At 39.9% G+C, this 13,141-nt stretch overlaps 1 protein-coding gene across 13 annotated transcripts in view; it reads right to left on the bottom strand.

Moving 5' to 3' along the window:
* LOC114307350 (phospholipid-transporting ATPase 2) overlaps positions 1-13,141 on the bottom strand; it is a 145,406-nt gene that overhangs the window by 81,949 nt on the left and 50,316 nt on the right. For all 13 annotated transcript variants that reach the window (XR_014335803.1, XR_014335805.1, XR_014335804.1 and 10 more), the window contains 5 exons: positions 6,840-6,937; positions 6,570-6,712; positions 797-893; positions 520-629; positions 267-431 (listed from right to left, as the gene is read on the bottom strand). Coding sequence is in view for 9 of the 13 variants with exons in the window: in XM_082878891.1 (XP_082735017.1) it covers positions 267-431; positions 520-629; positions 797-893; positions 6,570-6,712; positions 6,840-6,937 (613 nt within the window). In the remaining 4 variants the exon portion in view is untranslated. The remainder of the gene's footprint in view (positions 1-266; positions 432-519; positions 630-796; positions 894-6,569; positions 6,713-6,839; positions 6,938-13,141) is intronic.

Raw genomic sequence — 13,141 nt, 5'->3', positions numbered from 1 at the left:
AAATAATTCAACCTTACAGACCAAATGGGGCACTAGTATAAATCAGTAGTGTTTCTCAAGTCATTGATCTACAAGACATAAGATTCAAACAAATTAAAAATAAAAATAAAAATAAACAGGCATCTGAGCAGAAAAATGTGGATGTGCATGTGCAAGTATTCAATGAGTTAAAAGGCTTGAAGTTCAAAGATTTTCCCTATGAATGCAATTTATGGTGTCTTCGGATGGTCATTCACGACAAGTGTAAAAGCATGACAAAGGATTACCAGTACACGCATAAGGAAGAATTGCTTCATCTGCTCCCTTAGACAGTAGGACCATTTTCCCACTTTTGCAATCTTTCACCACAACTGACATTCTTTTCCTATCAGAAGTGAACTCCAGAGTATCCAGTACTTCATACTGTATCATTGCACCATTGAAATTGATTTCTGCAATACATCAAAACAGAGGAAGCTATACATCACAACTGCTATTAATGATAACCCTTGTACACAACCACAATCAATATGATCATACCAAGAGTATTTGCACTCTTATTGACAAAAACCATATGCAAGTAGGCAGCAGCACGAACAAGAGCTTCCTCATCCTGAGATTGTGCCTTATATGAGATTGAACCACTTTTGCTACAGAAAATTGCATAAGATACAATAAGATCATTCAGAACCAACAGATAAGAACTCAAACAAAATAAGAATATATCAAACAAATGGAACATGAGCCAATGTTTATGAGCATCTGGACGGATTTAACAATCCCAGCAAGCATTGAACAATAAAGATGCTAAAGTCACCTTCGCATAGGTATAACAGTATTACATATTGCCATAACTGTAAGAAATCGAATAACATCAGGAGAGCCACTGGCAACAGCATTGAGTAGCTCCACATCTGTGTACATGGGATGGAATAAATGAAACACCAAGGAAAATACATGTATCACAATTGAAAGAGATCTAGAAGGTAAGGTATAAAGCAAATCAACGTGAAAGAAGAAAAGCACCAGCAGATAAAAACAGGCCATCAGTCAGAGTATCATACAAATATAACAGTCAATGCTTCACACTCATCAAGCTACTAGGCTGGACACAGCATAAAGCCTTACAAAACTCAAACAAGCAAGCAAAATATAGACCAAGTTTAAGCCTTCTGATATGCCATTGGCTTTTCTTTTGCTTATTATTGAATTCAACTTCTGAGCACTTAAAAAGTTGAGTCATTTTAAATTTTTCATTATTTCAGAAAAATCATTTCTTATGATTATTAGAATGACTAATTTAGTAATTTCACTAGTTGTAAGATTGAATTTCTACATGAAAGATTTACATCAAATTGTCCAAAACTAATATTCAACCAACTAATAGTGAGTGATCATCAATGCTTCATCTGATCTTATGATTTTTAATTTTGTACAATTATAGCTCTTAACACAATTATTTTTTGTCAACTATTATAATCAACTATTTTTCTCTTTCTTTATTTGTTAGTTTTCCTTTTGTAGTAAAACATTTAGCCACTCAGAATAATTATATTTTTAAAAAAAAAAAAAAATCCGACAAATTGGAGAGGATATGAACTATAGCCTGAAGACAAATACATTTTTTCTTATTTATAATTGAGCTGTAAAAAGATGACGTGTTCATAAGCAAAAGAAAAGGAAAAACTAATTAATGAGGAATACCTAAGGAAGTGTTCGCAAGGCCCCCTTTTTTCACATTAACATAATGTAATAGGATAGATACTAAATTCATATATATGAAAGAGTTGGAGGGTGTGAATATCAGCATCTATATCAAAGAGGACCTTTGACAATTGTAGGGGAGTGACTGGGTGAGAAGGGGGGCCATGTTCTTGCAAAGTCCTACCCCTTAGCCAAGAGTAAGTAAAAAGTTCCCTTAACCCAAACAAGATAAGTTCCAAAATTCAGATAACAAATTTGCGTCAACTTCAGCATCAAGAGTTAGTTGAACCAAGACTGATGGAGCAATGCTGAAAGGATCAAGCATAACTGCACACTGAGGCATAACATTATGAATTTTGACAAAAAAAGTATGGGCTGAAACTAGCATTGTATTCTTGGAAATGCAAATATAATGCATGTCCCTTTGTGAATCATTAATATGGCTAACCTTAGAGAAAAAAATCCATGTCAAATTATATTTTGTGTAAGGACTGGGTTAATTTGAACATTAAATTAATGTAATTGAGATTTTAATCATGGACTCAATATCGTTGTGGACCTTCATGAAGTGGTTTCCAAATCCTAATTGAGTTAATTTTGTACGCAAGTTGGTGTTTGGGTTTGTGTGAGCAGTTTCTATTCTGATTTGGGAAGAGAGAGACTCTTTGTGCCCAGTGGATTCTGTTCATATGTTTTAGTGGCGGTTGTATTATTATATTATATTTGGGAGGTTGTGTAATTTAATTTGGTATGGTGATACAAAAAGAAGGGGATCTTCAGGTATATATTTGAACTAGGAGCACTTTGGTAATTTGATCCCATTCCAATTTCCAACCACCACCACCACCACTCTCACCCTTGTCCGGGTGTAAGGATGGCAAAATACCCTGACCCTTATGGGATGTGTTCGGGGGGTGGTTGAATAGGGTAGGGTCGGATTTGGGAAAACCTTTGAACAACCCAATCAAGTTCAAATCAAGGGCGAGGGAGAGTATAGTCTAAATAAATAATAGTATTACATATATATGTAATATGTGTATAATATATTGTTTCTTTTTTATGGAATACATATAATATCTATACAATGTATTATTGAATTTCTATTATGTTATATCTATAGTGCAGTTTAATATCTGTATAATATATAATATTTTTTTTAATTATAAATATCAATTTCTAATTTTAATTATTGAGTTTTAATATTATTTTTAAATTTCTGATTATGTTGTGAATCGGGTATGGTCGGGGTGGGGGTTACATTTGCAGATTTAGGGTGGGCGTGGGAAGAGTTTCATCTCCTTTTGCCATGACCCCTTCTTCCTCCTCTGTTCAGTGCGCCCAAGATAGAGAATCAGAATCAAAATTAGAATTAGCTTTTGAAGTCTCTCTCATTGAGGACCGCAAGAAACCTCTTTTTTGCTGGGCCGATGCCAACATTGAGAGACAAAAGTTAGGGGAGCAGATGGGATTAGATACCCCAGTAGTCGAGACTCGTCTAGGCTCTCATCGAGACCAACTCACTTCTCTCTCCTTAACGTTATAGGATTGGATGTTAATAATGAAAAACATAACATCTATTAGAAGGCAATCCCTAGCACGAGAATAAGTCGTCGGTTGGTTTTGAACCTATGACAAGTTAATTAACAGCTAACCGCTCTATGCTGTACCCATGGGGACCACAGAGTGATCATAGTATAACTCTTCAATAGGAGATTCATAAGCAAATTGCTTTCGGGGCCTTTGGCAGGCACGTGTGTATAGGAAGGTCAACCACTACATAAGCTAAAAGACTACGACTACAAGCCAAGCAGGAAGTGACTAAATTCAATGGTGAACAACTGTCCAAAAGAAGAAAAAAAAAAAATTGGAAGTCCGAGGACCTTTAGTACTCTACCCCCGAACCAACTGCTACTCCCTGGCCCAGTACTTCTATCCAGAGTGTTTGCCCACTTCAGAGTCTTCGCCTTTAGATAACAAAAAGTGCCCGTCCCTTAGGTCGCCAAACTACGACGAGAGTTTTGCAAGCCACCCCCACCAAGTAGGCAGCCACGGGTCATATTGCACTCTCTGCACAACAAATCCACTTTGAAGTTGATTGCTGTCACTTGGATTCTCCTTGGGCGGATCAAGGCATATTGGCGTGGCTTGAGAAACTAAAAACAAATGACAACTTTAGGGGCTCGCAAAGTAAAGTACACGGCAAATGAGAGAAATGCAACTACAAGATAAAAGCTGGGTAAAGTAGAGACTTTTTCTTTTAGTACCTGAAACCCCAATTCATGGATTTTTTGTGGATTGCGTAGGGGGATATCTACCAAAGCTAGGTAGATAGATAGACTCCTTTCCCGCTGCTAATGGAGAGCAAAGTCTTTATTGGTCTTATTCTTGTGTGCCTTGTTAGCGCGTTTCAATCTGCAAAAGCAATTGCTCAGATGTTATGGGTGGTGACACCAATTGATTGAAGCTGGTGGTTAAACCTTGTTGGACCTGTGCCAAACTTTGAAGTTGAGAACAATCTCAAGGTATTTGATCAGGCTAAAGAAAGACTTCAATCCAAGAAGCGCTTTGCTTGACCTGATCGTTGTGCCAAGGGTTGGTGATGCGTTGAGCAACTCTGAGTTCCGCAGATAATCCAATATCAGAGTTTTAGTAAATGAAGAACTGTCAGATGAGGATACAGCACCTGCATACCAGTAAAGTAGTGCCCTACAATAAAGAGCACAAAGAAAGACTAGGGAACGCACCGGCATCAACTCATAACAAAACGAAGACAATGAAATCAAGCGATGAAGCGAGCTTAAAAGCTTTCCCTGGGATGAGGCTACTCCCTTACATCTGAGTTGGGGAATGCGAACATAGTGGCTCTAAAATACCTTTTGTGCTGAGTAAGGCATTGTTAACACAAGAAAGCAGACTCCATAGGCAAAACCATGGATTTTGATTTTGGTTGCCAATTATCCATTGGGCAGCCCGACACACAAAAAGAGGTGCCATTTACTGAACACAGATTCTTTCTAGTCATTTTCGGCACATCTGTTCCTTTTCCGTCTCACAACCATTCTGCACTGGTCATGTGGGGCATTAGGTTCGGGAGATAGGCAATAATAGCTCCTTTGCATCCCAAAGCACACTCCCTCCTAGGCATGCAACACTACAAGGATGGAACTCTATAATATTGAAAGATAAAATGTAGAACCTGAAAGGAAAAGAAAATAGGAATTAAGTGAACAACTCCTTCCCTCTGCCCTTATTCGAGGTAGGCTTTGTGGCACTGACTGATCTACTAAGAAAATTACAGCTGCTGAAGCTGCTCTTATCTGGCCCTGCTAGATAGTCTCCACAACCCTGCTAGAAATAAATTCTCTCTCCAGCTGGGGAAAGCTCGCTTTGCCCGCCCTATTTATCCGCTCCAGCGGAAGAAGACCCCCAAAGCATAACACTCAAAGTGGAGGGCACTAGACTCAACAACCAAAGCTACTGGTAGTCTTGAGGGAACAACATCGTATTGAGGTGATTCTCAAATATCACAGAACAGAATATCTTTCCAGCCAGATTCATCAATGCAATGAAACTCCAGAACTTGACGGGGACTCCCAGATCACTATGGCCGACTTTTGTCTTTGTTCAACCAGTCGGTCTCACCGTCACAGCTTGCAGGGCTGCATGTTTGCTTGTTTGCACTGTCTGTTGTGCTCTTAGCTTGTTTGAATTTACTGAATCAAGAACTAGCCACACATCTTGGACGAGAAGGGTCCGCTAACAGAGTACCAGCTCATTCTTGAGATCGAAAGCGCATGTGACCAGAGATGGGAAGATAAGGGCTGGAATTTCAGATCTGAAAAACCCCACACCCCCTTCACATTGCGAAACCCCCTCCCCTGCCATGACCCCTTCTTCTCCTCCCTAAAACCCTAGATTTCAGATCTAGGGTTTTTGAAATCTAGGATTTTGGGGAGAAGAAGAAAGGAGGAGGAGAAGAAGAGAAGGTGAGAGAATGAGACACCCCCCCACCCTTCTATTTTACATGTTGCCAATAGAGCGAGGGAGAGGGTTATTTCTCAAACTTCTCTTCTCTCCCTTTCTCCTCTTCTCTCTTCTCTCCCTTAGCTAGCGTTTGTGAGTTGAGAGTTTGGTTTCTACTTGGAGCTTGGGTAAAGCTCATTGGAGGCTAAAAAGTCAGACTTGAGAGTTGAACTACCATTGTCATCACCTTTTCCTCCATCTATATTTTCCTGTTAAAGCTCAACAGGTTGGAGTTCATCTCTTTCTTACATGTATATGTGTAATGTTAGGTTATTTGTTGCTTAATATTCATGTACTATTGATGGATTATTGATTCTTAAGGCCATAAATATGTTACACCTGATATCCTTTGAGCATTGAATGAGAAACCAGACTGAAATCATGATCTGAAGTCGCATTAAATGACCTAGCCAGTCGACCGGGCTGAAGGGTTGAGACATAGAAAAGAAGGCGTGTTGACCTAGATAGCGAGTGGATTGTCAGTCGAATGACCGGCCAGCACGTGGAGGAGCAATGTGTTGTGAACTGTTTGGGGACCCCTAGGGTTGGTTTCTGGACTCCTTTCTGCTCAGATTTTAGTGATAATTAATTTAATCTATGATTTTAATGATAATTAATTTAATCTATGTATTCCAGTTGGTTTGCTTGTTAGTCTTTTTAATCTTGACTTATGTAATGAAATTTGAAATGGAGAATACGATTCACTTGAGTTAATTATCCAACATGAGAGTTATAAAAATTGACAAATCGGTAATCATGGTAGTTGGAGAAATTTGGCAACAAAAACATGAAAAAGAAAAATAGGAATAATGGATTACACAAGGAAATGAGCAACAATACACAGACAAATTGGAAAACCATACCTAGCAAAGCATCCCCTCTCTCATTCCCATAGAATATGCCATTGATACAACATCTTTTAAAGATCATTCTATTTTCAGTAAGGGTTCCTGTTTTATCTGTCAATATGTACTCAACTTGTCCCAAGTCCTCACTAATTGCTGTGCTGCCATATTCAATTACCTCAGCTTAGTTAATTAAAAATGCATGTGTGAATAAACTCAAGAGCATTACGACAATTTGCATAAAAAAAATGTGTGAATAAACTCATGCATGGATGTCAATTTTCTTACTTTGCTGCATGGGCTGGAGTGCCGGTTTCTAGGTCAATCATTTGACTGTCCCAATCAATAAACTTTGCATACAAGCTCTTGACAAAATCCAGAGACACCTGCCACATAGCAGCATTGTAATGAAGCCTTAAAAGTGGTAGCCCTAAATCCTAATTTTGTAAAATTTACCAGTCTCACAATTCAGAGAATCAATTTATCATTCAGCATTGCTCTACAGGCTACAACAGATTTGAGAATTAAATGGCTGCTCATAGTTGATGTGTATTTCCGGTCCAACTTATCATTGCAGAGAAATTGGATTTACGATATATTTAGAACAATCTAAATATAAAAACATATACAAATAAATACAACAAAAAGAGAAAACATTAAAACATATACTGCCCTCCATGTCAAAACTACATTCTCTCAAATATATCATTATAATGAGGATCCAGATACATTTTAGACGCGTGGAATTTTATTGAATTCCATTGCATTTCTTAATGTGGAGATGAAAGTATTATCTAACAAGAAATATGAGCTGCTTCAAATGCCTAGCTTTCAAAACCTTATTATCAATGGCAAATTCTCAACATGCCTCCAATGTCTTTTTGCAGAAAAAAATAAAAAAAGAAATACATTTACTACACTTACTGTGATGACTAGTTTCATTGTATGTCACTTCACTCATTGTCTTCATTTTGGAAGTTTTTCTCAAATTCCTATCCTTGTTTATTCCGGGTTTGAGTGTCACTTGTTTCGGAGGGTGTACGGTCGAGTCTGGAGTGTCTGGAATCGAACCGGAACATTTCTGGACTGGGGAACCATGGCCGCACGTGCGGGAGGTTAGGCTACACGTGCAGAAAATAGGGGAAATGGTTGGGTGCTTACTGAAATAAAAGCACTTGAGGGAGCAGGTGCTGGAGAGGGAGGGCCACACATGCGGGGATGAAGGCCGCACATGTGGAAGGCACGCTCCGCACGTGCGGGCATGGGTACCGCACGTGCGGTGATAGGTGAGTCCAAATTTTCAGCTTTTTCTTCTCTTTGGGCTGTTTCTTTATCACTTTTGCTGCATCTCTCTCTCTCTCTCTCTCTAAAAACTCTTTTCTCTCCCTTCTCTCTACAATTTCTACATCAAAACAAGATCAAATCCTTGATATTTTTACATCCATTAAAAATTTGCCCATAGCTTCTTCATCAAAGTTGAAGAGCTCCTCAAGAGCTACATTTTGTATGATGGAGATTGGGTTTTGGCATCATTGATTTCAAGGGTTTCATCTCTTTTTCTTCTTCAAAACTTAAGGTAGGGACTTTCTTAGAGTCACATATATATTTTTGCAAGATTTATTGTTGATTTTCGAAGTTCTCTTGTAAATGTTGAATATTGATGGTTGGCTCAACAATGTGGGTAGTTTGGGAGGGGTTTTGCTCCTTATTTTCCATTAAATAACTTTCTTGAGGGTTTTAAATTACATTGGCTAGGGAGAAATGTTTTTGAGGAAATTCTTTCAAAAGGTTGGTGGGTGTGTAGTGTGGTTGAGAAAAACCTAGAAATTGGGGTTTTCAAAAGATGTAGAAATGCATGTGGTTGACATAATTAATATGTTATTTTGTGGGCCAAATGAGTAAAGGATGAGACCTTTTTATTATTATTATTATTATTATTATTATTATGTATTAAATGATGGTTTTCATGGGGCATGAGGATTGTTGATCTTGTAAATTGTTGTTCAAATGTTGATAAAGTCTTGTGAGGGCTATATTGTTGAAGGAGGTATGAAATAAAGAAATGTTGCTATTTATTGGTAGAATTAAATGAATATGTGGCTATTTTATGAAATGACATGGAAAGGAGAAATGGGGATTTTGATTCTCATGGGATTATTGTTGAAATATTTGAACATGGAGAAATAAATATTGTTGCATTGGTATTTGTTGCATTGCTTATCCATTCAACTGGTTATCACATGTTTTGATTCGAGTTTGGAAACTTGCATTGAGGAAAGAAGTTATAAGTGAATTTTATTGAAATGTTTTGGGGTAAATACGTTGGTAAGTCCGGATAGGAGGTGTAGATAGTTAAATTTGATGTATAGAGAAATGGAGAGAATGAATTATGTTAAAATTTATCACCTACTTCACCCACTTAAACCTACTCCACTAAACCTAACCCACTACACCCACTTAAACCTACTCCACTAAACCTAACCCACTACACCACTACCACCTCACCTACTCCACTAAACCTAACCCACTACACCACTACCACCTCCACTTCACCTACTCCTTACCTACTACACACTCACCCTCTTCTATATATAGGAATCATGAATCATTGTAATAAATACAACAAACATTCAACAATCAATAATACAATAATTTCTCTTTATACATTAAATTTCTACATGGTATCAGAGCTGGTTTAGAACTTAGTATTTTCGCTTCCCCGGCGGGCGGCAACCTCACCTTAGCCGCCCGCCGGGCCTCAACCTAGTCCGCTAAAATTGTTTACACATACCTTTACTCTTCTTCCCCACCACATGTCCAAACCAGCCGCTGACTGTCCTCATCTCCCTCAGGCAGGTCCTCAGCATCACTTTCCTCATCATTTTCTTCCTGATCCTTCCTGCCAGAAACATCATCAGCAGCTCCTTCCTGAGGCTTTGAACTCCCTTCTAGTTCAACATTTTGTGATTTGATCAGAGATGTCGAAATGTTTGGTTCTAGTCTACTGTTTTCTCTCTCTATTGACTTGCGTGGCTCTTGACAACGTTGTCTTGATTGGAAACAACGTTACCTTGTCTTTCGAGGACATCAAAGCTAGCTTCGCTCCAGCTGTAAAAGGGTCTAGGGAATGCGGCACATTGTATTTGGCTGAGCCTTTGGATGCATGCTCACCCTTGAGAAAGGTTGATTCAACTGTAAAGGGCACTTGTTCCCCATTTGTATTGATTGTCAGAGGAGCATGTAGCTTTGAGGATAAAGTTAGAAAAGCACTTTCCTTTCTTGCCCGAAGAAACAGTAAAAATCCCCAAATCACACTGGGAGAGAGAGCATCAAAGAATCTGAGACATGGAAGCTGCTGTTTCGATCCGGAAAACCCTAATGTTGATGGTGCTTGGGCTCAAGAGGCAACTAGCAAGAATGCTTTGGTTATTGATTCTGTGAAGCTCGCTACTGAGTTCTTGGCTGCAACAGGAACATTTGTTACCAAAGTTTTCAGATCTCAGGATTACAGTGCTGTCCTCTGCTGCCTTAGACAGCTTTTTTGAAAAGGTTGAAGTGGATAAACCAGCTTTTCCATTCTCAAATATTCTCCATCCAACACCATCATCACATACCACCGCCCAAACATTCTTTATCTTATATATATATATATATATATTTTTATTATAATATATTTCCCCTATCCCTACCATTGTTAGTGATCATCACCCGTTTTCTATTATTTTATTATTATTATTTTTTTTTATATTTCACCAAAAAAAAAAAAAAAAGAAAAAAAATCACACCGATGTTTTTTCATATCACCCATCCACAAATATTTTTATCTATTTTCTTTATCTATTGTTTTATTTTTTATTTTATTTTTATTATTACACAAAACAACCACACAACATAACACCAACAACATTCCACAACCTTGTCATTTTATTCATATCAGGGGATCAACCCCGACCACAATTTTACACCAAAAAAAAAAAAAAAAAAAAAAAAAAACAACAACAACCACATCCACAGGCAAGATTTTTCTTCTCTACTCTGCCGCCGGTCTTTTCTTTTTGCCTCCGTCCTGGACAGTCCTTGACGGTGCTGCCTCCGTGTTTCCCACGCCGCCGAGCACGTTCACAACTCCACTCTGCTCCTCCACTACAGCATATGGCGGCCCTCCAAATCGGAACATAACGGAGGCCTTCCGCTTCAGCTCCTTGTTTTCTGTCTTTAGCACACTTATCTCTGCTCGCGCATCCTTATATATGCGTTGGAGCAGAGCCAGCTGGGAGTTTAAATGCTGCACCTCATTTGTCCTACTCTGCAGCCGGTTCGACAAATTTGTGACCGCCGTCATGGTTTCCACACATGACTTCAGCGTATACTGATTGGCCTCAATATCAGTTTGCACCGCCATTTTTTGCTCCACCGACCGCATCGGAAAGTTCAATGGAGCAAAACCAGAGGTGTTTGGTTGAGGTTCACTGGCCACCGTACCAGTTATTTCTCTTGTGGGCTCGTTCAGTTCTGGAAAGAGCGTGAGCAGGTTCTGGGTAGCTGGACGGGAAGAAGAGGCCATGTTTTTGGGTTGCTAAGTGTTTCAGAGCAGGGTTTACAGAGTGTTTCCGACTGCCAAAATTCAGAGGTTTCCAACTGGTTTGCACAGCCTCTGCCTCAACCTTGGTTATATAGCCGAGGCAGCCACGCGCATCGCGCGCCACTTGCCACCAGCCGACAAACGGGCACGCAAGCCAAGGCGCCCACGTGCCTCGCCATCATGTCCGGCACACCTTTTGATGACTTGGGCACGCCTTTTGATGGCACGCCTTTTTATGGATTGGGCACGCCTTTTGATGGCACGCCTTTTGAAAAATTGGGCGCACCTTTTGCGGATGCGATTTTTTATGGGTCCGACAAGACTCTGTAAACTGTCCCGACATTGATTCCGGTTAGCTCCTTTATGGGTCCGACAAGACTCTGTAAACTGTCCCGACATTGATTCCGGTTAGCTCCTTTATGGGTCCGACAAGACTCTGTAAACTGTCCCGACATAGATTCCGGTTAGTTTCTACAAGGGTCCGACCAGACTCTGTAAACTGTCCCGACATTGATTCCGGTTAGTTTCTACAAGGGTCCAGCAAGACTCCGTAAACTGTCACAACAACTGTCACAACATTGTCTGCTACAACGGTCCGACATGACCCCATAAACTGTCTTCTCCAACGGTCCGACATGACCCCATAAACTGTCTTCTACACCGTTATGACACCCCCATACAGTGTCCTCTACAACGTTATGACACCACCATCCAGTGTCTTCACCAATGGTCTGACACGACCATACAGTGTCACCTATCCTCTTTTATTTTTATGTATTTTCTTGTTTTGTAACTCTCTCCAAACTCAAGTTGGTTAGTTCCTATCCCCCTTGAGTTTGCGGGGGGCTGTTAAAATTTATCACCTACTTCACCCACTTAAACCTACTCCACTAAACCTAACCCACTACACCCACTTAAACCTACTCCACTAAACCTAACCCACTACACCACTACCACCTCACCTACTCCACTAAACCTAACCCACTACACCACTACCACCTCCACTTCACCTACTCCTTACCTACTACACACTCACCCTCTTCTATATATAGGAATCATGAATCATTGTAATAAATACAACAAACATTCAACAATCAATAATACAATCATTTCTCTTTATACATTAAATTTCTACAAATTATGTATTATTGATTGATGTGTATTGTTTATTACAAATGGTGAGGGGCTCCTTATATAGGAGATGTAGTGGAGTAGGTGGTAGTAGGTGGTAGTGGTAGGTGTGTAGTAGGTGGTAGTGGTAGGTGTGTAGTAGGTGGTAGTAGGTGGAGTAGGTGATGGTAGATTTTAACAGCCCCCCGCAAACTCAAGGGGGATAGGAACTAACCAACTTGAGTTTGGAGAGAGTAACAAAACAAGAAAATAATCTGAAAAATAAAAAATGGATAGGAGACACTATATGGTCGTGTTAGACCGTTGTAGAAGACTGTATGGTTATGGCAGACCGATGTAGAAGACACTGGCTCGTGTTGGACCGATGTAGAAGACAGTTTATGGGGTCATGTCGGACCGTTGTAGCAGACAATGTTGTGACAGTTGTTGTCACAGTTTACGGAGTCTTGCTGGACCCTTGTAGAAACTAACCGGAATCAATGTCGGGACAGTTTACAGAGTCTTGTCGGACCCATGAAGGAGCTAACCGGAATCAATGTCGGGACAGTTTACAGAGTCTTGTCGGACCCTTGTAGAAACTAACCGGAATCCATGTCGGGAAAATTTACAGAGTCTTGTCGGACCCATGAAGGAGCTAACCGAAATCAATGTCGGGACAGTTTACAGAGTCTTGTCGGACCCATGAAGGAGCTAACCGGAATCAATGTCGGGACAGTTTACAGAGTCTTGTCGGACCCCTAAAAACTCGCACCCTCAAAAGGTGTGCCCAATCTTTCAAAAGGCGTGCCATCAAAAGGCGTGCCCAATCCATAAAAAGGCGTGCCATCAAAAGACGTGCCATCAAAAGGCGCGCCCATGTTGTCGTTGAGCGCCGAGC

This window comes from Camellia sinensis, chromosome 7 (genome assembly GCF_055761805.1).
Source record: "Camellia sinensis isolate YWXY chromosome 7, ASM5576180v1, whole genome shotgun sequence".
NCBI lineage: Eukaryota > Viridiplantae > Streptophyta > Magnoliopsida > Ericales > Theaceae > Camellia > Camellia sinensis.
Note: the sequence above shows the minus strand (reverse complement) of the source record. Positions and strands in the feature narration are given on the sequence as shown.